Source organism: Ascidia mentula, chromosome 5 (genome assembly GCF_947561715.1).
Source record: "Ascidia mentula chromosome 5, kaAscMent1.1, whole genome shotgun sequence".
Classification (NCBI taxonomy): Eukaryota; Metazoa; Chordata; class Ascidiacea; order Phlebobranchia; family Ascidiidae; genus Ascidia; species Ascidia mentula.
Genome location: NC_138570.1, coordinates 11,524,611 through 11,548,274, shown reverse-complemented (window position 1 = coordinate 11,548,274; position 23,664 = coordinate 11,524,611). Strand labels below are relative to the sequence as shown.

The window sequence follows — 23,664 nt, the reverse complement described above, 5'->3', positions numbered from 1 at the left end:
CTGAAAAAAAATAATTTTTATCGAAAAGTCATATACTGCAAAATGGACAAGTGCTGAAATCGCTTAGTTACCTACGTTGTGCAACCGCAAAAGCAATACAGGAGTACCAGCGTTTTCCACTGTATTATAAAGCTTGTACTGAAAAAAATAATTTTAATTCGAAAATTCGTATACTGCAAAATGGACAAGAGCTGGAATCGCATAGTTACATACGTTGTGCAACCGCAAAAGCAATACTGGAGTACCAGCGTTTTCCACTGCGTAATAAAGCTTGTACTGAAAAAAATATTTTTTATCGAAAAGTCATATACTGCAAAATGGACAAGTGCTGAAATCGAACAGTTACAAGCGTTGTGCAACCGCAAAAGCAATGCTGGAGTACCAGCGTTTTCCACTGTATAATAAAGCTTGTACTGAAAAAAAATATTTTTTATCGAAAAGTCATCTACTGCAAAATGGACAAGTGCTGGAATCGCACAGTTACATACGTTGTGCAACCGCAAAAGCAATGCTGGAGTACCAGCGTTTTCCACTGTATAATAAAGCTTGTACTGAAAAAAAATATTTTTTCACGAAAAGTCATATACTGCAAAATGGACAAGTGCTGAAATCGCTTAGTTACATACGTTGTGCAACCGCAAAAGCAATGCAGGAGTACCAGCGTTTTCCACTGTATTATAAAGCTTGTACTGAAAAAAAATATTTTTTCACGAAAAGTCATATACTGCAAAATGGACAAGTGCTGAAATCGCTTAGTTACATACGTTGTGCAACCGCAAAAGCAATGCAGGAGTACCAGCGTTTTCCACTGTATAATAAAGCTTGTACTGAAAAAAAATATTTTTTCACGAAAAGTCATCTACTGCAAAATGTACAAGTGCTGGAATCGCATAGTTACATACGTTGTGCAACCGCAAAAGCAATACTGGAGTGCCAGCGTTTTCCACTGTATTATAAAGCTTGTACTGAAAAAAAATATTTTTTATCGAAAAGTCATACACTGCAAAATGGACAAGTGCTGAAATCGCTTAGTTACATACATTGTGCAACCGCAAAAGCAATACAGGAGTACCAGCGTTTTCCACTGTATTATAAAGCTTGTACTGAAAAAAAAAATTTTAAATCGAAAAGTCATATACTGCAAAATGGACAAGTGCTGAAATCGCACAGTTACATGCGTTGTGCAACCGCAAAGGCAATGCTGGAGTACCAGCGTTTTCCACTGTATTATAAAGCTTGTGCTGAAAAAAAATATTTTTTCACGAAAAGTCATATACTGCAAAATGGACAAGTGCTGAAATCGCAGTTACATACGTTGTGCAACCGCAAAAGCAATGCAGGAGTACCAGCGTTTTCCACTGTATTATAAAGCTTGTACTGAAAAAAAATATTTTTTATCGAAAAGTCATCTACTGCAAAATGTACAAGTGCTGGAATCGCATAGTTACATACGTTGTGCAACCGCAAAAGCAATACTGGAGTACCAGCGTTTTCCACTGTATTATAAAGCTTGTACTGACAAAAAATATTTTTTCACAAAAAGTCATATACTGCAAAATGGACAAGTGCTGAAATCGCTTAGTTACATACGTTGTGCAACCGCAAAAGCAATACAGGAGTACCAGCGTTTTCCACTGTATTATAAAGCTTGTACTGAAAAAAAATATTTTTTATCGAAAAGTCATCTACTGCAAAATGGACAAGTGCTGGAATCGCATAGTTACATACGTTGTGCAACCGCAAAAGCAATACTGGAGTGCCAGCGTTTTCCACTGTATTATAAAGCTTGTACTGAAAAAAAATATTTTTTATCGAAAAGTCATACACTGCAAAATGGACAAGTGCTGAAATCGCTTAGTTACATACGTTGTGCAACCGCAAAAGCAATACAGGAGTACCAGCGTTTTCCACTGTATTATAAAGCTTGTACTGACAAAAAATATTTTTTCACAAAAAGTCATATACTCCAAAATGGACAAGTGCTGGAATCGCATAGTTACATACGTTGTGCAACCGCAAAAGCAATACTGGAGTACCAGCGTTTTCCACTGTATTATAAAGCTTGTACTGAAAAAAAATATTTTTTATCGAAAAGTCATCTACTGCAAAATGTACAAGTGCTGGAATCGCATAGTTACATACGTTGTGCAACCGCAAAAGCAATACTGGAGTACCAGCGTTTTCCACTGTATTATAAAGCTTGTACTGACAAAAAATATTTTTTCACAAAAAGTCATATACTGCAAAATGGACAAGTGCTGAAATCGCTTAGTTACATACGTTGTGCAACCGCAAAAGCAATACAGGAGTACCAGCGTTTTCCACTGTATTATAAAGCTTGTACTGAAAAAAAATATTTTTTATCGAAAAGTCATCTACTGCAAAATGGACAAGTGCTGGAATCGCATAGTTACATACGTTGTGCAACCGCAAAAGCAATACTGGAGTGCCAGCGTTTTCCACTGTATTATAAAGCTTGTACTGAAAAAAAATATTTTTTATCGAAAAGTCATACACTGCAAAATGGACAAGTGCTGAAATCGCTTAGTTACATACGTTGTGCAACCGCAAAAGCAATACAGGAGTACCAGCGTTTTCCACTGTATTATAAAGCTTGTACTGAAAAAAAATATTTTTTATCGAAAAGTCATACACTGCAAAATGGACAAGTGCTGAAATCGCTTAGTTACATACGTTGTGCAACCGCAAAAGCAATACTGGAGTGCCAGCGTTTTCCACTGTATTATAAAGCTTGTACTGAAAAAAAATATTTTTTATCGAAAAGTCATCTACTGCAAAATGTACAAGTGCTGGAATCGCATAGTTACATACGTTGTGCAACCGCAAAAGCAATACTGGAGTACCAGCGTTTTCCACTGTATTATAAAGCTTGTACTGACAAAAAATATTTTTTCACAAAAAGTCATATACTGCAAAATGGACAAGTGCTGAAATCGCTTAGTTACATACGTTGTGCAACCGCAAAAGCAATACAGGAGTACCAGCGTTTTCCACTGTATTATAAAGCTTGTACTGAAAAAAAATATTTTTTATCGAAAAGTCATCTACTGCAAAATGGACAAGTGCTGGAATCGCATAGTTACATACGTTGTGCAACCGCAAAAGCAATACTGGAGTGCCAGCGTTTTCCACTGTATTATAAAGCTTGTACTGAAAAAAAATATTTTTTATCGAAAAGTCGTACACTGCAAAATGGACAAGTGCTGAAATCGCTTAGTTACATACGTTGTGCAACCGCAAAAGCAATACAGGAGTACCAGCGTTTTCCACTCTATTATAAAGCTTGTACTGAAAAAAAATATTTTTTCACAAAAAGTCATATACTCCAAAATGGACAAGTGCTGGAATCGCATAGTTACATACGTTGTGCAACCGCAAAAGCAATACTGGAGTACCAGCGTTTTCCACTGTATTATAAAGCTTGTACTGAAAAAAAATATTTTTTATCGAAAAGTCATCTACTGCAAAATGTACAAGTGCTGGAATCGCATAGTTACATACGTTGTGCAACCGCAAAAGCAATACTGGAGTACCAGCGTTTTCCACTGTATTATAAAGCTTGTACTGACAAAAAATATTTTTTCACAAAAAGTCATATACTGCAAAATGGACAAGTGCTGAAATCGCTTAGTTACATACGTTGTGCAACCGCAAAAGCAATACAGGAGTACCAGCGTTTTCCACTGTATTATAAAGCTTGTACTGAAAAAAAATATTTTTTATCGAAAAGTCATCTACTGCAAAATGGACAAGTGCTGGAATCGCATAGTTACATACGTTGTGCAACCGCAAAAGCAATACTGGAGTGCCAGCGTTTTCCACTGTATTATAAAGCTTGTACTGAAAAAAAATATTTTTTATCGAAAAGTCATACACTGCAAAATGGACAAGTGCTGAAATCGCTTAGTTACATACGTTGTGCAACCGCAAAAGCAATACAGGAGTACCAGCGTTTTCCACTGTATTATAAAGCTTGTACTGAAAAAAAATATTTTTTCACAAAAAGTCATATACTCCAAAATGGACAAGTGCTGGAATCGCATAGTTACATACGTTGTGCAACCGCAAAAGCAATACTGGAGTACCAGCGTTTTCCACTGTATCATAAAGCTTGTGCTGAAAAAAAATATTTTTTCACGAAAAGTCTTACACTGCAAAATGAAGAAGTGCTGGAATCGCATAGTTACATACGTTGTGCATGTAACGCCTACTTCAGTGCTCCTGGTGGGCACAGACGTCCACTCTGGTGCTTCTACGTAGATTCAAAAACGCGCCTGCCAGGTCCCAACTACAGGCTTCTTCCCACTAACACTCCAACAAAATTCCAACACTTTATTGTATTAACAAAGCCCTTGTTGGCTTCAATTAGCGGGATGTAGTACTTCACGGGATTAGGCGGACGGTTTTCTAAATGAAATATTAGGCCATAAGCACAATAGAAAAATACCGGTTTCAACGATAAAACATTCTTACCGAAACGTTTTGACCAGGACTTTAAAACAGTTATTTGTTGACGAGCATTCAAGTCAAACTGCAAGTAACAAACAAAGTACACTTTAAACCAGACATATTGTCAAAACAAAAGGTTTAACAATTCAAGACAATGGTTATTGACATAAACACACATGCAAATAAAACAACACTTACCGAAACAACTGGGTCACTAATTACTGTGAGACTTCATGTTCACAGCAATAAAGAACAGGTTACTTAACTTGTTAAGAATAATTAACTTAATTTTTCTGCAAAACAAACGACACAAGATTCGTAGACCCACGAAACTAACTACAGCCGTTGTCAGCAAACTTGCCGAACACGAGGCGCGAAATTTTCCACGTGAAGGCGCTGTTTATACAGAAATTTACCATTTAGGGAGACAGTAGATAAAAACAGTAATTTACGATGTAACATCCTCCCCCACAAATGTACGGCTCAGAAGAGTACATTTCCAATTCACAAACAAAAAATAACATCGTAAATCACACAAGTTACGGAGACGAAAAATTTGCCAATTTCAATTGGCTAGTTGCAGCAAAGTCTGTATGAATAAACATGCGTGGGTGTTAGCTCAACAGCATAGCGTTCATTTCTTCATGTCTTCCTTCAATTTAGAGCACCACGCTCAACACTAGTAGTCGCCGACTAGTTGTCGGAGCCTGTCGAATGCACTTGGGAACCGCTAGCCTCGAAAACAAGGCACAACTTTGCAATTGGCCTTTTGATTATGTTTGATTTCGTTTTGACGTCGACTTGTCTGACAATTCCATGTTTGTCCGGATAGGTATTTATTACTCGACCAAGGTCCCAGCCTCGACGGGGTATAGATTCGTTAACAACGAGAACAATATCGCCGACTTCGATATTTTTTCTTCTGTCTGGCCACTTTTGCCGCAAAGCGATGGTTGGCAAGTACTCATTGGTCCATCGTCTCCAAAATTCGTCAGCTAAGAACTGCACTTGGCGCCAGCGACGGCGGGTGTAGTTGTCCTTTTCGTCAAATTGCCCAGGTGCCATAATAGGGCTTGGCTTCTATAACAGAATGTGATTAGGTGTCAAAGGAACGTCGTTGCTTGGACTAAACGTGACGGGCGTCAACGGTCTGGAGTTGAGTATATTTTCAACTTCCACCATCAACGTACGTAGGGTATCTTCACTAATAATCGGGGACTTGTGTAGCATCGAGTTCAGGATTTTTCGTATGGAACGGATTAATCTCTCCCATATGCCGCCCATGTGACTTGCTGCTGGGGGATTAAACGCCCATTTTATTCCTTTCTGTTGAAGATAAGCTTCCAGCTTCTCCTTGTTCAGTTCCTCCAGGGCTTCGCGTAAAACACGCTCTGCTCCCACAAAATTCGTTCCATTGTCGCTATAAATTTCAACTGGCTTTCCTCTTCGGGCAATAAATCTTCTCAAGGCGTTTATGAACGAGTCGGTTGACAAATCTTCGGCAACTTCAATATGCACGGCACGCATCGTCATGCAGGTAAAAATGCAGCCATATCTCTTTACTTCGCTACGGCCGCGCTTCACTAAAAACGGACCGAAAAAATCGATTCCGGTGTACGAGAATGGTGGCTCGTTCGGCTTCAAGCGTGCTGGTGGTAGATCTGCCATCAGTTGCTGACTGCGAGGCACGTTGCGTTTGCGGCAAGGTATACAGTGAACGAGAGCACGACGGACAGCTGCACCACCCTTGACAATCCATTACTTCTGGCGGATCGCCGTCCATGTATGTGCAGTCCCTGAATGATCGCCTTGCTCGTGGTAATGCGTAATAATTAGCTTTGTCAAATGGTGATTACTTGGTAAGATGATGGGATGTCTGGATTCAAAAGGAATGGGTGCGTTTTCCAATCTTCCTCCAAGTCGAAGGACACCGCTTATCAGTTGCGGGTTTAACTTGTTTAAGCACTTCGTTTGGTTAGACTTCTTCAACCAGCGACGACCCTTTTGATCTGTGCCTAAATTCGACAGAGCTTCAAATGCAATTGGAAACGCTGACCTTTGGACATACTTCACCAATTCCAGCTCTGCCTGTAAAATCTCTTCAACAGTCAGTTTTCCCTTCTGAACAGTTTTCTTCGAATGCAGGTAGAGTTTGTACCGCAATATCCAGGCTACTGCCTTCTTCAACTTAAACAATGACGAAAACCTGTTTATTAAAGTGTCAACAGGATTGATTGTAGAACAGCAAGTTGCCATTGACTTTTTTACTTCAATTGGCTTAAATTCGTCTGGTACACATTCCTTAAGGGCAGGGTTACATGGCCAAGAACTTTCATGCTTCTGTAAAAATCTCGGACCCTTGAGCCATAAACTTGATCCAAGCAGCTTCTTCACTGAAATTCCTCGTGATGCTTCATCAGCCGGATTCTGCTTGGTTCCTACATGCCTCCATTGGGATGTGGTAGTTTGCTGATGTATTTTTGATAAACGATTTGCCACAAATGTGGAAAAACGCTTTCTCTCATTTGAAATGCTAAAAAGAACAGCACTTGAGTCAGTCCAAAATGTAGATTTACAATCAGGATAGTCCAAGTGTTCATGTAACCACTTGTCAGCTTTAACAGCAAGAACAGCTGCAACAAGTCTTCTTCTGGTAAGTCTTTGTTCGGTAATATAGCTTCTTGTTCGAAACCCAAACTTGTCCTCAAATACATTCCAATACACGCCCAGCACTCTTTCCTTGACACTTTCTTTCGGGCTGATATCTTTCATTGATTTTGCTATTTCAGTTTCAGGGATCCGGTCCAAAACTGCTTGGCTGTTTGAAATCCACTTTGTGAGACGAAAACCTCCCCTTTGTAGCAATTTACAAAGTTGGAAAACAGTCTTAATTGCTTCCTCTTCAGTAGGTGCAGATGCTAAACAATCATCTACATAAAAATTGTGCTTCACTATTTCAGACACATGTTTGTCAAACTCATGTCCAAATTCCTCAGTGGTGTGCTTCAAACAGAATGTAGCCATACATGGGGATGAGGTGGCTCCAAATATGTGGACTAACATTCGGTGAACTGTTGGCTTCTTTGTGAGATCACCTTCAGGCCACCATAAAAACCTCAGTAAATTGGAATCACTCTTCTTTACTCTAACTTGGTGGAACATAGCTTCCACATCACCAACAATTGCAATTTGATTCTTTCGGAAGCGGGTTAGCACACTGACCAGACTGTTAACAAGGTCAGGACCCTGCATGAGACTATCGTTTAAGGACACACCTTTTTGTGTTGCAGCGCAATCAAAGACGACTCTGACTTTGTCGGGTTTATGTGGGTGATAAACTGGATGGTGAGGAAGGTACCACGTGGGGTCACTTGTTTGTAGTTCTTCAGTTGGCACCTGTTCAGCATATCCTTTGTCTATGTACTCTTGAATTCTTTCCACATATCCTTTGCAAAGTAAGTCATCCTTTTGCAAGCGCCTTTGCAAATACAGCAATCTTTTTTGCGCTGAAACTAAATTGTCTCCAGGTAATTTTACGCTATTCCTCTTGGGTAAAGGTAGGACAAAATGTCCATCCACATGTTTAACTTCTTCCTTCATAAACTTTAAAACCTTTCTGTCTTCCTTAGATGTGGGGAATTGCAAATCTCCAGGTTCTTCACAAAAATCTTGGTACCATGACCTTTGTATTCTTTGATCCAGTTCCAATGTTCTGATTCGATTGGCTTGCACATACCCTTTATCTGGTGATGGACCAATCAACGACCACCCCAGTGGAGTTCTCGCAGCAAATGGCTCCTTTTTCCCTCCAGTTCGAATCTCCAAGGTGCGATGAGCATACGGTGTATCGGTACCAATTAACAGCATAATTTCCTCACTGTCAACCTTTGGCATCTCAAGACCTTTTAGATGAGGCAAGCTCTGTAGATCCTCGTCAGCTGGGTAGGAGTATGGACTTACTGGAATATGATCCACGGACATGGCTTCTTCAATGTTGATGACTTCATTGCCATCCATGGATAACACTTGTAAATCAACACCAATTCCTTCTAGCATCTTTGGCCTCCGCCCAAGTGTATCCATTTGAATGCGTTTAAACTTTCCCTTTAAACCAAGTTTTTCGATTAGCTTTGTGTGACAAAACGTAGCATCGGACCCAATGTCAAGAAAGGCATAGGACTCAAATTCTCTGCCATTGGCAACAAAATTTACAGGTAGGACACTCATATATGCACTCCTTCCATTCTTTGATGTGTTGCAACAAACCTTCCCTGTACAAGGCACATCACTTACAGATGAACTTTCATTTCTTGCATCAGGATTTCTTATAGCTGATGCACTTCTTGTGGGCAAATGCAATAATGCATGGTGCTTTCTTCCACAACCTTCTACAGAACAAGTAACAGCTTCTTTGCACTGCTTTGCAATGTGACCAGGATTTAGGCAATTGAAACATAAATACTTCTCACGAAACCAGTTGGCTCTTTCTGAAACAGATTTTTTCTTCAAACTAGGGCAGTCAACAAAGGAGTGACTTTGGCTGCAGAACAAGCACTTCGAAACTGATTTTGTAAACCTGGTCTGTGTGGGCGCTCTATTCGCCTTGGTTACAACTGTGTGAACAGAACTCTTCTTGGGTGGCTTGTCCTGGGGCTTCCTTTCTTCTATTTTGCGAGGTACCAGCAGTTTTGCAAAAACAGTGTTGGCAACCTCTGCTTCTTCTTCAATAAACTCCACTAAATGCTGGAAATTTGCTTCTTCGCCCTTTTCTCGGAGGATAGTAGCCGCACGACGTTTCCACAAATTCTGTGAGTTGTATGGTAACTTCAATACCAACTCAACCAACCTGTCAGTGGTGTTCAGATCACTAAAATTTCCCAAGCCTTTCAAAATCAAAAGACATTTGCGCAGTGAAGTAGCAAACTGCTGCAAACCATCAGAATCATATGGTTTGAGATTTGGACCACTTGTAAGTTGGCGAACAAAGGCTCTTGACACTATGTATGGTTTTCCGAAATTGTCATATAGAATGCTTTGAGCTTGAACATATCCCAATTCAGGTGGCATAACTGTACAATGCTCAATTAATGAGTAAGCTTTTCCTTTGCAATAATTCATTAGATAGTTCATCTTTACTCGATCAGAAGGTGCCTTCTTTTCAATAGTGGCTTCGAAACTTCTGATAAATGGCCAATAATCCATTGGTTCTCCATGAAATTTCAGGGAATCTGTTTTTGGTGTAGACATTGCATCACCAACTGCAGCCATTATTCCACGCACAACAGCACTTTCAGGTTGTACAGTTTCTGCTTTAGATGGGTTTGCTGTGTCAGCTTTGTCCAGCGGAGAGGTGTACTTGGACTTGCAGGGCTTCAACAATAGAACTTCATTTTCTTCAGCAAGACCATTATGAAAAGGTTTTGGAATATCGGTTTCACTTGATCTCATTTTCCCATCATCTGGAGACACATTAGAAGCTGCCTCCCAAATTTTAACTTCTGCTTCAGCTTCTTCAATTTCACACTGTGCTGCTAGTGTTTGCCTTTGAGCTTCAAGTTTTTGTTTTTCATGTTCAAGTTGTTGTTTTTCATGTTCAATTTGTTGTGTTTTCTCAACATGCCGTGATCTCACTTGAGCCTTTTCAAGACGAACCTTTGCTTCCAACCGCTTTACACTGGATGATGTACTTCCCTGTGTCTTTGTAGAGCTTCTTGAAAAATGGGTAGACTTGGAAGAGCTCGTCCTCGCACTTCGGGCCTGTTGCACAGCCGGAAAAGTACGAACAGCAAATGGAGATGTAACGAATGACGAAGAACTAACATCAATGTTCTCTCCAACCTGAATTTTGAAATTCGTTTGAAACTGACCAATTCTTGCTTCCATTTCCTTCTTACATTGAATGACTTCCTGTAACTGTAGTTGAAAGTCATCATGCCTTTCACCTGATGGTACCCACTCTAAAAGCTTAGAGTATGTGTTTATCAAGCGAGTTGAAACTTCTTCAATACGTTTTGAAACAGAATTAACCAATGAAATATCTTTGTACATGATTGCATTTTCAGCAGTCTTATACCAGTCATTCAGTAATTCTTTGTCATGCTTCAGTTGGATCATTGATGGTGCTGCATGTTTTTTCAGCACTACTTGGTGCCTAGATATTGGTGATGAAAAGGATTGACCTCCTTCACTTCCAGGCATAGCTTCACTTTAAATCAAAAACGTTTGTTTTGCAAACGTTTCGAAAACTTCGAATGTAACGCCTACTTCAGTGCTCCTGGTGGGCACAGACGTCCACTCTGGTGCTTCTACGTAGATTCAAAAACGCGCCTGCCAGGTCCCAACTACAGGCTTCTTCCCACTAACACTCCAACAAAATTCCAACACTTTATTGTATTAACAAAGCCCTTGTTGGCTTCAATTAGCGGGATGTAGTACTTCACGGGATTAGGCGGACGGTTTTCTAAATGAAATATTAGGCCATAAGCACAATAGAAAAATGCCGGTTTCAACGATAAAACATTCTTACCGAAACGTTTTGACCAGGACTTTAAAACAGTTATTTGTTGACGAGCATTCAAGTCAAACTGCAAGTAACAAACAAAGTACACTTTAAACCAGACATATTGTCAAAACAAAAGGTTTAACAATTCAAGACAATGGTTATTGACATAAACACACATGCAAATAAAACAACACTTACCGAAACAACTGGGTCACTAATTACTGTGAGACTTCATGTTCACAGCAATAAAGAACAGGTTACTTAACTTGTTAAGAATAATTAACTTAATTTTTCTGCAAAACAAACGACACAAGATTCGTAGACCCACGAAACTAACTACAGCCGTTGTCAGCAAACTTGCCGAACACGAGGCGCGAAATTTTCCACGTGAAGGCGCTGTTTATACAGAAATTTACCATTTGGGGAGACAGTAGATAAAAACAGTAATTTACGATGTAACAGTGCAACCGCAAAAGCAATACTGGAGTACCAGCGTTTTCCACTGCGTAATAAAGCTTGTACTGAAAAAAAATATTTTTTATCGGAAAGTCATATACTGCAAAATGGACAAGTGCTGAAATCGCACAGTTACATGCGTTGTGCAACCGCAAAAGCAATACTGGAGTATCAGCGTTTTGAATTGTATAATAAAGCTTGTACTGAAAAAAAATATTTTTTCACGAAAAGTCATATACTGCAAAATGGACAAGTGCTGAAATCGCTTAGTTACATACGTTGTGCAACCGCAAAAGCAATGCAGGAGTACCAGCGTTTTCCACTGTATTATAAAGCTTGTACTGAAAAAAAATATTTTTTATCGAAAAGTCATATACTGCAAAATGGACAAGTGCTGAAATCGCACAGTTACATGCGTTGTGCAACCGCAAAAGCAATACTGGAGTACCAGCGTTTTCCACTGTATAATAAAGCTTGTACTGAAAAAAAATATTTTTTCACGAAAAGTCATATACTGCAAAATGGACAAGTGCTGAAATCGCTTAGTTACATACGTTGTGCAACCGCAAAAGCAATGCAGGAGTACCAGCGTTTTCCACTGTATTATAAAGCTTGTACTGAAAAAAAATATTTTGTATCGAAAAGTCATATACTGCAAAATGTACAAGTGCTGGAATCGCATAGTTACATACGTTGTGCAACCGCAAAAGCAATACTGGAGTGCCAGCGTTTTCCACTGCGTAATAAAGCTTGTACTGAAAAAAAATATTTTTTATCGAAAAGTCATATACTGCAAAATGGACAAGTGCTGAAATCGCACAGTTACATGCGTTGTGCAACCGCAAAAGCAATACTGGAGTACCAGCGTTTTCCACTGTATAATAAAGCTTGTACTGAAAAAAAATATTTTTTCACGAAAAGTCATATACTGCAAAATGGACAAGTGCTGAAATCGCTTAGTTACATACGTTGTGCAACCGCAAAAGCAATGCAGGAGTACCAGCGTTTTCCACTGTATTATAAAGCTTGTACTGAAAAAAAATATTTTGTATCGAAAAGTCATATACTGCAAAATGTACAAGTGCTGGAATCGCATAGTTACATACGTTGTGCAACCGCAAAAGCAATACTGGAGTGCCAGCGTTTTCCACTGCGTAATAAAGCTTGTACTGAAAAAAAATATTTTTTATCGAAAAGTCATATACTGCAAAATGGACAAGTGCTGAAATCGCTTAGTTACATACGTTGTGCAACCGCAAAAGCAATACAGGAGTACCAGCGTTTTCCACTGTATTATGAAGCTTGTACTGAAAAAAAAAATTTTAAATCGAAAAGTCATATACTGCAAAATGGACAAGTGCTGGAATCGCATAGTTACATACGTTGTGCAACCGCAAAAGCAATACTGGAGTACCAGCGTTTTCCACTGTATTATAAAGCTTGTACTGAAAAAAAATATTTTTTATCGAAAAGTCATATAGTGCAAAATGGACAAGTGCTGAAGTCGCTTAGTTACATACGTTGTGCAACCGCAAAAGCAATACAGGAGTACCAGCGTTTTCCACTGTATTATAAAGCTTGTACTGAAAAAAAATATTTTTTATCGAAAAGTCATATACTGCAAAATGGACAAGTGCTGGAATCGCACAGTTACATACGTTGTGCAACCGCAAAAGCAACACTGGAGTACTGGTGTTTTCCACTGCATAATAAAACTTGTTCAGAAAAAAAATCATTATTTATCGAAAAGTCATATACTGCAAAATGGACAAGTGCTGAAATCGCACAGTTACATAAGTTGTGCAACCGAAAAAGCAATACTGGAGTACCGGTGTTTTCCAATGTATAATAAAACTTGTACTGAAAAAAGAAATTAATTATACAGACGAACAATTGAAATACCTTCCATCCGAGCGAACTCTTCCTGGCAGACAAACTCGGTGGAACCATTTTCTGCATGGGATGCAGAAAACCTGTGTGGATTTGGTTTGTTGCCTGAGCATGATTTGAACAAGTTAATACGGCATAATAAACAAACAAAGAATCATTTCCCGTCTTCCCGGCTTTCTGTATTTCGACAAAAACGACGAAAAGCGCTATAATGTCGCCTTGGCATAATTTGAACAAGTTATTACGGCATAATAAACAAATAAAGAAACATTTCCCGTCTTTCCCGGTTTTCTGTATTTCAACAGAAACGATAAAAAGCTCAATGAGGTCGCCTTGGCGTGATTTGTAGAAGCTAAAACGGCATATTAAACACACACAAAGAAACATTTCCCATTTTTTCTGCTTTTCTGTGTTTCGACATCTCAATACTCAGACAGGTTGGAAAATTTCACGCTTTTCCCGTTTTTCTTGAAATCTGTATTTTCCCTCTTTTAGAAATGCGAAAATTTTCCCTTTTTCCGCTTTTCCTGTTTTTCCTGCTTTTAGTGTTGATTTCCTGCTTTTCCCGGTTTTCCGTTTTTCTGCTTTTAGTGTTACCCAATTGTAATTTGTGGTGAATCGGCAAAACGGTTTTCACTATACTCAAACCGTCCAGCAAGGTGTTTCCTGTCCGTGATACGATATAACGCCACTGCTATACAATTTTACCACCGTGAGAGCGACTGGTACAACATATTTTGAGAGCCCGAGGAACCCGGCTCAGATCCCATTTTTTCCGGATTCGACGATCTCATTCACACAACACACGGTAGAGGAGTTTCTACGATTTCTTCCGCATCAACTGTCAACGCGCGGAGAGCATTTCATCATTGGAGAACGACTACTGCACCTTCAACGGACATCTGCAACGAAATTTTCGGAGAACTTTCTTCAAAAGGTACTGTCCTCACACTTTCAACGAAGACCGTCGACGCAACTTGTAATTAACGCGCCGAAATTGTAATGTTATATGTCTGTTTTTATGCTTCTGACTTGTAAATCCCTACGTTTAAAGGCCTAATATAGATAGGTTCGCTAGGTTTTGTTAAACCTATATTACCTAAGTCGACACTTCGCAACTGCAATACTAGAATACCAGGGTTTTCCACTGTATAATAAAACTTACACTGAAAAAAAATATTTTTTTTCGAAAAGTCATATACTGCAACATCGGGAAGTGTTGAAATCGCACAGTTACATACGTTCAACAACCACAGCCATAGTGGAGTATAAGTGTTAAATTCCCAATTTCGTATGATTTTAGTATATTTCGCTATAAAGCAACTATAAAGCAGAGTTGTCGTATGTAAAAAGACTAAAACTCATCTCTGTCTGTCATTGACACTCTGTGTTTGGACACGTACAGTATTAGAATAAGAACACGCCGGTAAAAGTTAAGATATCAAGAAAACTTTTTTTCCATAATGTCTTCATAAGCAAAGGGTGGAAATCGTTGCAACTATATGGTGAGTGATTTCCGGAATCGGTGATCAGGAATCAACACCCATATGTCTTTAACCCTTTAGAGCCCCAGGGGTCACCGGTGACCCCATGACTTTAAACACCGGAAGGAAACGTAAAAGTGCTTGATAAGCTACATCTAAATATGTAAAAAATACCATTCATTTAGTGAACAATTTGCAAATAAAATTGGTAATCCTTTAGCTAAGGCCTTGTATAGTATCTATAAAAAAGTTAGGTATTCGTAGCACGTATTTTTAAGAAACGGCACACCTTATAATTTCATGGGGTCGTGTATGGGACATAGGGCATTGGTGACAAGTACGATGAAATTTTGTGAATCATGTTTTTAAGCTTTTCAATGAATATTATTGCATAACAGCATCACATGATACTAGAAATAATACGTGCATCATCTATTGTCTCGATTTCGGGTCAGGTTTTTATTTTATGCACGGTAATATAGCTATTTGCGTAGGTTTTTTCCAATTTTATCAGTGTAAATAATCATTGACCAGCAAAAGTTGTCAAATACTGAAAAACAAAGTTTTCTGCCCAAATGAACCTGCGAAACACGAAAATCACACGTAGTGGGGGTCTAAAAATTAGTTGTTCGACCAAACGTAGTAAAATATTACATCGATTTCATTCAGAACGTTATTTGCACTACTAAAGAAATGCATTGCTTCTGTAGTTTCAAAAAAATCAAAAAGTTAATTTTTTTTATTGAGAATCCTCCAGAGCCCAATGGGTCACAGGTGACCCCACCAGAAAATGGGGGGTGGCGGTCAAACATCTCAAATTTTTTTCATGAAATGTGTTATTGGACCAATCAACGCAACAAAACGCTGTACATTAATTTTTTTCTGTTGCTCAGTATACCCTTGGGCTCTAAAGGGTTAATTTGTCGTAACCATCAACGTCAGCTAAAGGCACGAATATTTTGGACCAGGACCGAGCACAAAGTAATTCCTGCGCTTAAAGCGTTTCGATCTTCTTGTGGCAGTCCCTTAGGAAACTTTGCCACGCAAATACTTCTGGACACATTGGCGTGGTAACATGACCTTATCTAAGCGTAATAAACGCCACAACCCTCTGTATCCTATTAGACAACCTGAACTATTTATCTTCCTTTTGACAAGATCCTCAATTGCGTTAAGGTTCGGCAGTGTACGCCCCTTCTCTGAGTCCCAGATCAGCAAGTCGAGTTTTAAGTTTTCCTAAATTCCATAATAGACAAAACGTTTTTTCTGCGCTTGAAGCGAGGGAATATTGAAACTCCGATCGGTGAATATTGAGAGTCCGATCGGCGAATATTGAAACTCCGATCGGTGAATATTGAAACTCCAATCGGTGAATATTGAGAGTCCGATCGATAAATATTGAAACTCTGATCGGGGAACATTGTAAGTCGGATCGTTGAATAGTGAGAGTCCGATCGGGGATGATTGAGAGTCCAATCGGCGAATGTTGAAGTCCGAAGCTACCTTTCGTAGACACAGTGCAAGGTATAGCAAACCTAGTCAAAGAATGTTTTACAGCAATAAACAAAAAACTGTTCCAAAGCACCAGGTTTTCATTAGTTTTAGGCATGACCAGATACGATACTGTCGGTGTACGCCCCGCTGCGTGACCGTGGGGTACGACTGCGTCTCGGCCTCCCACCCCAAGGGATCCGACTTAGTCTCGATGGCAACTCGGCCTCGTAGGCAGCTTGCCTTCTCTATCTCAAGGTTACTGTTGGAGAACTCCTTTACACAAGTCTGTCGTCTTCTAAATAGTCTAACTCCCGATAAAACACGTACATCCACCAAGCTTCAAACCAATCAAAAGTTGTTCATAAATCTTTTTATTGTCGATAATCCAGTAATATAATACAGCACAGGACAGAAGTTTCTTCAAAACATGGACAGTACTGAAGCAGAACCAACAGCTAGACCTTACACAGCAACAGTTAAAACACATTGATTTGGCAGGCGCTAGCCGCTCTGCTTATATAGTCTGCGGTTGGCCACACGTATTGATACCTTATTTGGAGCGCAACTTAAAAGTTGGGCGATTTGGTCGATTACGTCAGTTATTTATATAGCTTGATTGTTTACCGAATAACTAAAAGTAGTTATGTTTATTTTAGCTTTATTTATCATTTGCGAAAGAAGTACTTGTGTTTAAATTAACCTTATTTATTATTTGCTAAAGAAATGCCTATAATTATTTTAACTTGGTTTACGCAGTTAGTTTTGTTGCCTAAGTTACTTTTATGGCTTCATTGCCCAAATTACATGGTTTATAACACAACTATAATGTGGCTGCTTATACCGGCTACAATTTTTTCACCTGCCACCAGCTCGGCAAGTTTTTCCTATTAAATTGTCCGATCAGGAATTGACCTTAACCGGAAATTAGTTCTTCTTTTTTTCCATGTCGTTTTATTAGACATCACAACTTGAACATGCGTTGAACGCGTGATTACAATGACTTTGGTTTTAACTCTCGGTCATAACATAGCTATACGTTTTGGGCCTTTTTTTGTATATACATGTGTTGTGCGGCGACAACACCACCATTTAACAATTTTACATACTAGTGCAGACAACTAGACCAATTAACCACTAAATGTCTCAATCATATGTGCTGTAAACAGAATAGATCACAAGATGAAAGCACAAATGTAATATGCAATCACCTTTTGCTTGCAGTTTTAGACACTTCCAAAAATAAAAACATAAAAACCATTGTGTTCCTATAAAAACAAGCCTTTCAAGCACAATTTATGTCACCATATACAAAATGACAATTTTTTTTTGCTGTAGTTCTCACTACTTTAAAGTCGCCGTTAAAATTTTTTTGAGGAGTTATGGGAGGGTTGTTGATGTTTACCATTATTTGAAACAACAGTCTGATTATATAAGGTACAGTTTTTATCACGACCAATTCTTCTATGGTGAACAGCAGATGGTGGAGGATATGGCGGTTGGCTTCTATACACAGGCACACTGGTTGTTGCTTTTGACTTCAGTCCACGTGCTGCTGCATATTCACTGAAAGCAACAGTTAACTTTTCACTTCGATATTTTTTTACACGAACAGTCCTCAAAAACTCGGAGGTAACTTCAGCCTGATATCCACCCTTTCGAAGTAAATTTTCAATTGTTTGCCTTTGATTCCATCCTAAAAAACAAAAGCCTATCAGAAAAAGCAAACAAACATAGTTTACTGTAGAAGGGACAAGCAACAAGAAAATATGTTTGTAGTGGTTAACATGGGAAGTATTTCCAGGCATCAAATACATGATTTTTTCGACATGTTTTGACAATCCTGTTTGAGGCAATGAACTGTTTAAAAAGGAAAATTTAAACATGGGCAGTTAAACTTTCACTGCTGAAATCAGCGGAATTACCTTTGGTGTCGGGCATTTTCAGGTTTCAAAATATATTTTGTTGGTCACACAGAACAAAATAGCTGTCACTATATATTTTTAGAGAACTTGCTAAAAAGATTATTTTTTACCTGAACCTTTGGCCACAATATACTAATTTCATTTACCTTGTTCCTTGCTCACTTCTGGAAGGTATGTTGCTGTTTTGTAATGACCTCTTTCATTTTTGAATTCAATGCGAATTCCATTGACACCAATCTTTTGAAATCAGACATATTTAATTGGTGCATCTTATGAAATATCTGTAGTTTTTATGATTTTACTATTCCAACAAAAGGAATCACAAAAAGTTTCATTGGTTTTATTGTATAAAAAAAAGAATTATGTAAACGGTTGGTGGCAACCTGTTTCAAACAGATGTTATTTAGTATGTATCAAAAATATTTATAATTACAGTTGTTACCTGCCAGTCAAAGCAATCTTTACAATCTTCGAAGTTCAACAAAAGTGAAACGGAACAATGTAACTTTCCCAACTCTTCCAACCTCATTGGAGAAAACCGACTGTCTTTCAAAGCACTACAAAAAAAATAGTTTCTAATGCATACAAACCGGTGCTAGAAAACCCATAGATTTTTTGCTAAAGATAACAAGCTGTTTATGGTAGTAGTATGCATGTGGGTTGTACAAACTTAAACACAAGAATAACCCCCCTATTATAATGAAACAATACAAACTGCAGAGTTGTATACAGTTGTTAATCTGTAGGCATTAAAAATATTAGGTAAAAATTCACATATTGTTGGTAAGCCTTGAAAACAATTTCTGTGAAGCGTGATAAAGTCATACCAAGCAAAATGAAGTGTACTTGTCTGGCACATGATAGGACACATTTCAGACTTGCCATCAGCCCCTAGCTTTTTTTTAGGACATTCTGTGTCCTACTACATAATTAAATCTATTTCTTTTAAATTACACACAAGAACCAGGTTGGTAGACTTGCATGCAAAATGCAATACACAAAAAAAAATTTCACCTTATAATTGAATATTCCCTAAGACCAGTGTGCAGCGGCATTGCTGTGAACGTACCAATACATCCTCGCAACCTCATGTCTTTTCCAATTTTCCAAGTTACAAACAAGGGACTAAAGATGTAAAAAAAAACTCTGTTGGTCACACTAATAGGAAATACATTTTGGGATAAAAATACATAGGATAGGCCTATTGTACAATTGAATGTAAATATGTTATGATGGTGAGGAAACCCCAAAATTACATCACCACAAAGGTCGGGAAAAGCTGTGACATTACACAAAAACTTATGTCACTGTGACATCATGGACTGCCTCTGATTTCGGCAAAACATACAACAGCTGCAAAATTATTCTGTACTTTAACTATGCAACTTATTTCAGGGTTGGAGTTGAAAATATTGAAAACTAAACCATAACCCTAAAACTGTTTAGTTTCTGCTCAATTTTAAAAAAAACTATGACTGCAAAAGTGTGAAAATATATAGAGCTGTTATTTCAACAATTGCTCTTATTCGAGAACCACTACCGTATTTTACGGACCATAAAGCGCATCCGACTATAAGGCGCACTGTCAATAAATTGCTTTGATTAGTTTTTTGTTCATACAGAAGGCGCACTGGGCTATAGAACACAACGTATTTTAAGGAGTATGGGTTACCGTATAAAGCTGTATATATAAGCAGTATTCGCATTATACAATTTTGAGGAGCAAGAGAAATAAAAGTTTACTTGTTACGTAATAAATGTAAGCAAGTCACAATAGTACAATGAGCAAAAGAAAAAATGAGCCTAGTGAATATCACAGTTGCTAGTTGCTTTTACCGTAGTTTATTGTGTAAGATGGTGGTTTATTTATATAATAATAGTATCGGTACTGGTTTTGAGTATAGGCAATAAAGCACTACTTGGTCCATGGCTTATAAGGCGCACGATCAATTTATGAGGAAAAAAAGGATTTAAATTGCGCCTTTTGGTCCGTAAAATACGGTACTAGGATTAAACTACTTTTACCATTCAGCTTTTGACCATTTATGACAAATTTTGATTTAATATAACTATTTTGACATAACCTTTAAATTTTGACACGTCAAAAAATAATGGAGCTAAGGATGGCACATCACTAAGGATGTCACATAGAAGTAATTTTTAGTTTGATGTCATTCAACATTTTTCAAATGAGGCAATAAATGTGTTTCATACGTATCAATTACCCATAAAGCCTGCCCATGATTTGAACTTTCAGTTCGTGCAAGTGATTGTGGAGAAAGAGAAGGCGTGACAAAAGTGGCCACAAAACGGATGAAAACCATGAAGTTTTCGGAACAAGTATTGCAGTCTATTAAAGGTAATATGATTTCTGAAATTTGTATCTTTTTTATATTTTTTGTTGAATGAACTTATCGAATTGGAAACTTAATCATTATTGATTTTACTTAAAGATTACTTACAGTACTTGACAGACAATAAAAGCAGTGCGCTAAGATAGCAACAGCAATCAAGTATTTGTCATGTAATGCAAAATCGATATGTTTGAAGCAAAAAGAAAACATCCAAAGACATCTTAATTGCAAGGATGTGTTATTGTGTTGAACTCTGGTAAATAATAGAAAACAGTTCTCATTATTTTTTGTTATAACTGTGCGTTGCACCTGTGACTCTTTTGGATTCAGGGTTTGTGTAAAATTACACTTCAATTGAAAAAACTGGCTTAAACATTGTTTTGCAATATTCAAATCATTTATTTGCCTAATTAGTTTCTTCTGATTATGTAAGCTATTTAACGGGTATGGCCCTATTTTACAGTTTGGCTCGCAAAAAGTTATCCATAACTACTGCATGTTATGGCTCAATTTAGGCCATTATGAAGTGGCTCATCTTGAGTTAACATTAAAATTGGCTCATCCTGGGGACAAAAGTAAAAGAATGAGCCATTATTTTTTGCAGTGTTACTGAGTCACATTGAAGTAATTTTTAATGTGATGTCATAATATGACCCCACCACTGTGTTGACTTAATTTGTCAGTTACATACCAGATTGGAAAGTTTGTTATTTGCGCAGATTATTTTTTTGGTGATCGTTAATTGAACGGTCGATTTCAACGTTTTTCATATGTTAATGCATTAGCTAATTTATATTACACAGGTTATCGGTCAATTTCACAAAAGTGTGCTAAGGATCAGGGTGTTGATTTTTTATAAATTTTCAATACTACATAACTGTTCAGTTAAATGCTGTTGTTTAATAGTGACTCGAAATACAAATTTCTCCCCAAATAATTGTTTGCGGTTTGCAAATAAATGACTTATACTGGCACCAATGTCTTCGAAATACTTTTGCCACCAGCATGTACGGCAAAAAATTGACAACTACATGTCAATAGGAAAATCGTTGGCATCCAATCTTCAAACAAAGAAAACTAGTAAGATTGATGTGAATGTTGCAAGATTGGCATGACCGATACGTTAGGCTTAGTCAAGTTATGAAAGTAATTCAATTTATGGACTTTGGTAGATAACCATAGCGTTAGTCTGTTCGTGGTACTATATGCCGGTAACATAACATTGTTTCACGCCGCCCGTGTCAGACACTTAGAATGGTGAAAATGGCAGAAATCGGCATCCTGCCAAGGATAAGTCCTATTCCATAATCTGGGTTACATATCAGTTCTAGAATATGGTTACATTCAATTGTACATTAGACCAAAATGCATGAAATGAATACTTGCATGCCATAATTGTAATGGTAAGAGCTGATTGAATAGCAGTAAAGTATAATCCAGATTGTAAAGTTTGTTTTTTGCGCGGAGGATTTTGTTTTGGCGATCGTTAATTGCGCGGACGATCGCAACGTTTTTTCGTATGTCAATGCACCAGATTGGAAAGTTTGTTTTTTGCGCGGAGGATTTCGTTTCGGCGATCGTTAATTGCGCGGACGATCGCAACGTTTTTCGTATGCTAATGCATTAGGTCATTAATATTGCGCGGATTATCGGCAAATTTTCGCAAAAGTGCGCGGAGGATATATCCGACATTTTTTCCAGTCAGGAGTATAATCTCAATTTTGAACAAAATCGTCATTTGATGGTGATGCACATTATGTACGCTAAAATTTACTTACCATGACAGGTTTGTAAACATTGGATCCTTTGGAGGTTCTGAGTTTTGCAAGTGACATAACAGGACATCAAAACAAAAAAAACACATCTCAGCACTAACAACATTCTTGGGTATGTTTTGTAAACCATTTACATGGAAGCGTTTTGTGCAACTTTGATTTGCATTACATTCACCAGAACCTTGTTTATTAGTATTAGCACTGTTCACACCGTTTTTTTTGCCGCAGCAACTTGACGCCATAATAAAATTCTCCAAGGATCAGCTCAAAAAAAAAACAGAGGGCAAATTTCACAATAGTTTTATCGGATGAGACCAACGAATTATTTCTTTTTGTTTGGGGACAAATATTAAAAATTAAATTAATTAAAGCTTGAAAATTGTTCTACTTGGTATATATGTTAAAAAGCACTATTCTTTTTACACATGAGTTTATTCGAAATATATGCCAAAAGCCAATCGTGGCGTGTTTTTATGTTAGAAGGGTTCTGTCTGTTTCTACGCAAAACCTGGCATATTTGACGTTTTGTACGTCTGTGAATTCTTTTCATCCTAAATAATCTGTGGAATTTCGCTACCAAAAACGTTCGGGTAACACTGCGTTGAAAGGCAGCATGGATGGACCACGTGGAGGGTAAGTCTGTAGAGGCGGGCTCAAAAATTGTTTTCGCACATTATGCGCAAAAATGTGCTCGTGAAACAATCGCACAATGTGTACGTCGGTTTCGAACAAATGGACAATGTGCGCAGTGAAATTGCACAATGTGCTCGGCGGCTATACACAATGTGCCTAGCGTCGCCGGACACATGTGAACGGAAAGTTAGCATTTAAATGGAATTTAGTGACGTGGTACTAAAATGGTTGTAAAATTTTCTGAGTTAATTCATGTTGATTTGTTGGCTGAGATTACAAACAGATCATAAGCACAATACCAAAAGTGACAGTGCAGTAAAATGATATATAAGACGTTACTTTACATATAATTGTTGAACTGTGTTATTTCAGGACTATGCATGTAGGCACCCCTATTTTTGTATTGTAGGGACGTTAATTAAAACGTCTACACAAATATAACACTGCCGTAAATCTGACTCCTGACAAAAAGCCTACTATCAAAGACAAGACTGTTCCCTTAGTTTTTCTTTTTTGCTTTTATTGTAGTGTAGTGCATAGTGAAGGCAGCAGTACAGGATTTCTTGCTTTTTAACTTTAGTAGTTTTATTTTATTTTATTTTTATTTAAATTCATGTTATTTATTTTATTTCATTCTTGGATTTGTTTTACCGTATAACTTTCTGTGTTTAATTGCAAATTCGA

General features: G+C 37.9%; 1 protein-coding gene and 1 pseudogene across 1 annotated transcript; both read right to left on the bottom strand.

The window, feature by feature from the left end:
• Positions 1 to 5,163: 5,163 nt before the first annotated feature.
• Positions 5,164 to 10,668, bottom strand: LOC145902920 (uncharacterized; annotated as a pseudogene).
• A 6,803-nt stretch (positions 10,669 to 17,471) lies between these two features.
• Positions 17,472 to 22,596, bottom strand: LOC145902055 (uncharacterized protein CG5902-like). Its single transcript, XM_082989903.1, has 5 exons — positions 22,351 to 22,596; positions 19,233 to 19,343; positions 18,661 to 18,775; positions 18,365 to 18,455; positions 17,472 to 17,989 (listed from the first exon to the last, which is right to left on the bottom strand). Exons 1-5 carry the CDS (start codon positions 22,587 to 22,589, stop codon positions 17,655 to 17,657), a joined length of 891 nt encoding a protein of 296 aa, XP_082846029.1. The 5' UTR covers positions 22,590 to 22,596; the 3' UTR covers positions 17,472 to 17,654.
• Positions 22,597 to 23,664: the final 1,068 nt, after the last annotated feature.

Bases quoted from the DNA above. Each gene is read 5' to 3' on its own strand.
- LOC145902055 (XM_082989903.1), bottom strand. From the start codon at position 22,589: ATGGCGTCAAGTTGCTGCGGCAAAAAAAACGGTGTGAACAGTGCTAAT. The intron at 19,344-22,350 runs GTAAGTAAATTT...TTACATCTTTAG, and splicing joins ATGTTTACAAACCTGTCATG to TCCCTTGTTTGTAACTTGGA. The intron at 17,990-18,364 runs GTAAATGAAATT...TTTGTTTTTTAG, and splicing joins AGAAGTGAGCAAGGAACAAG to GATGGAATCAAAGGCAAACA.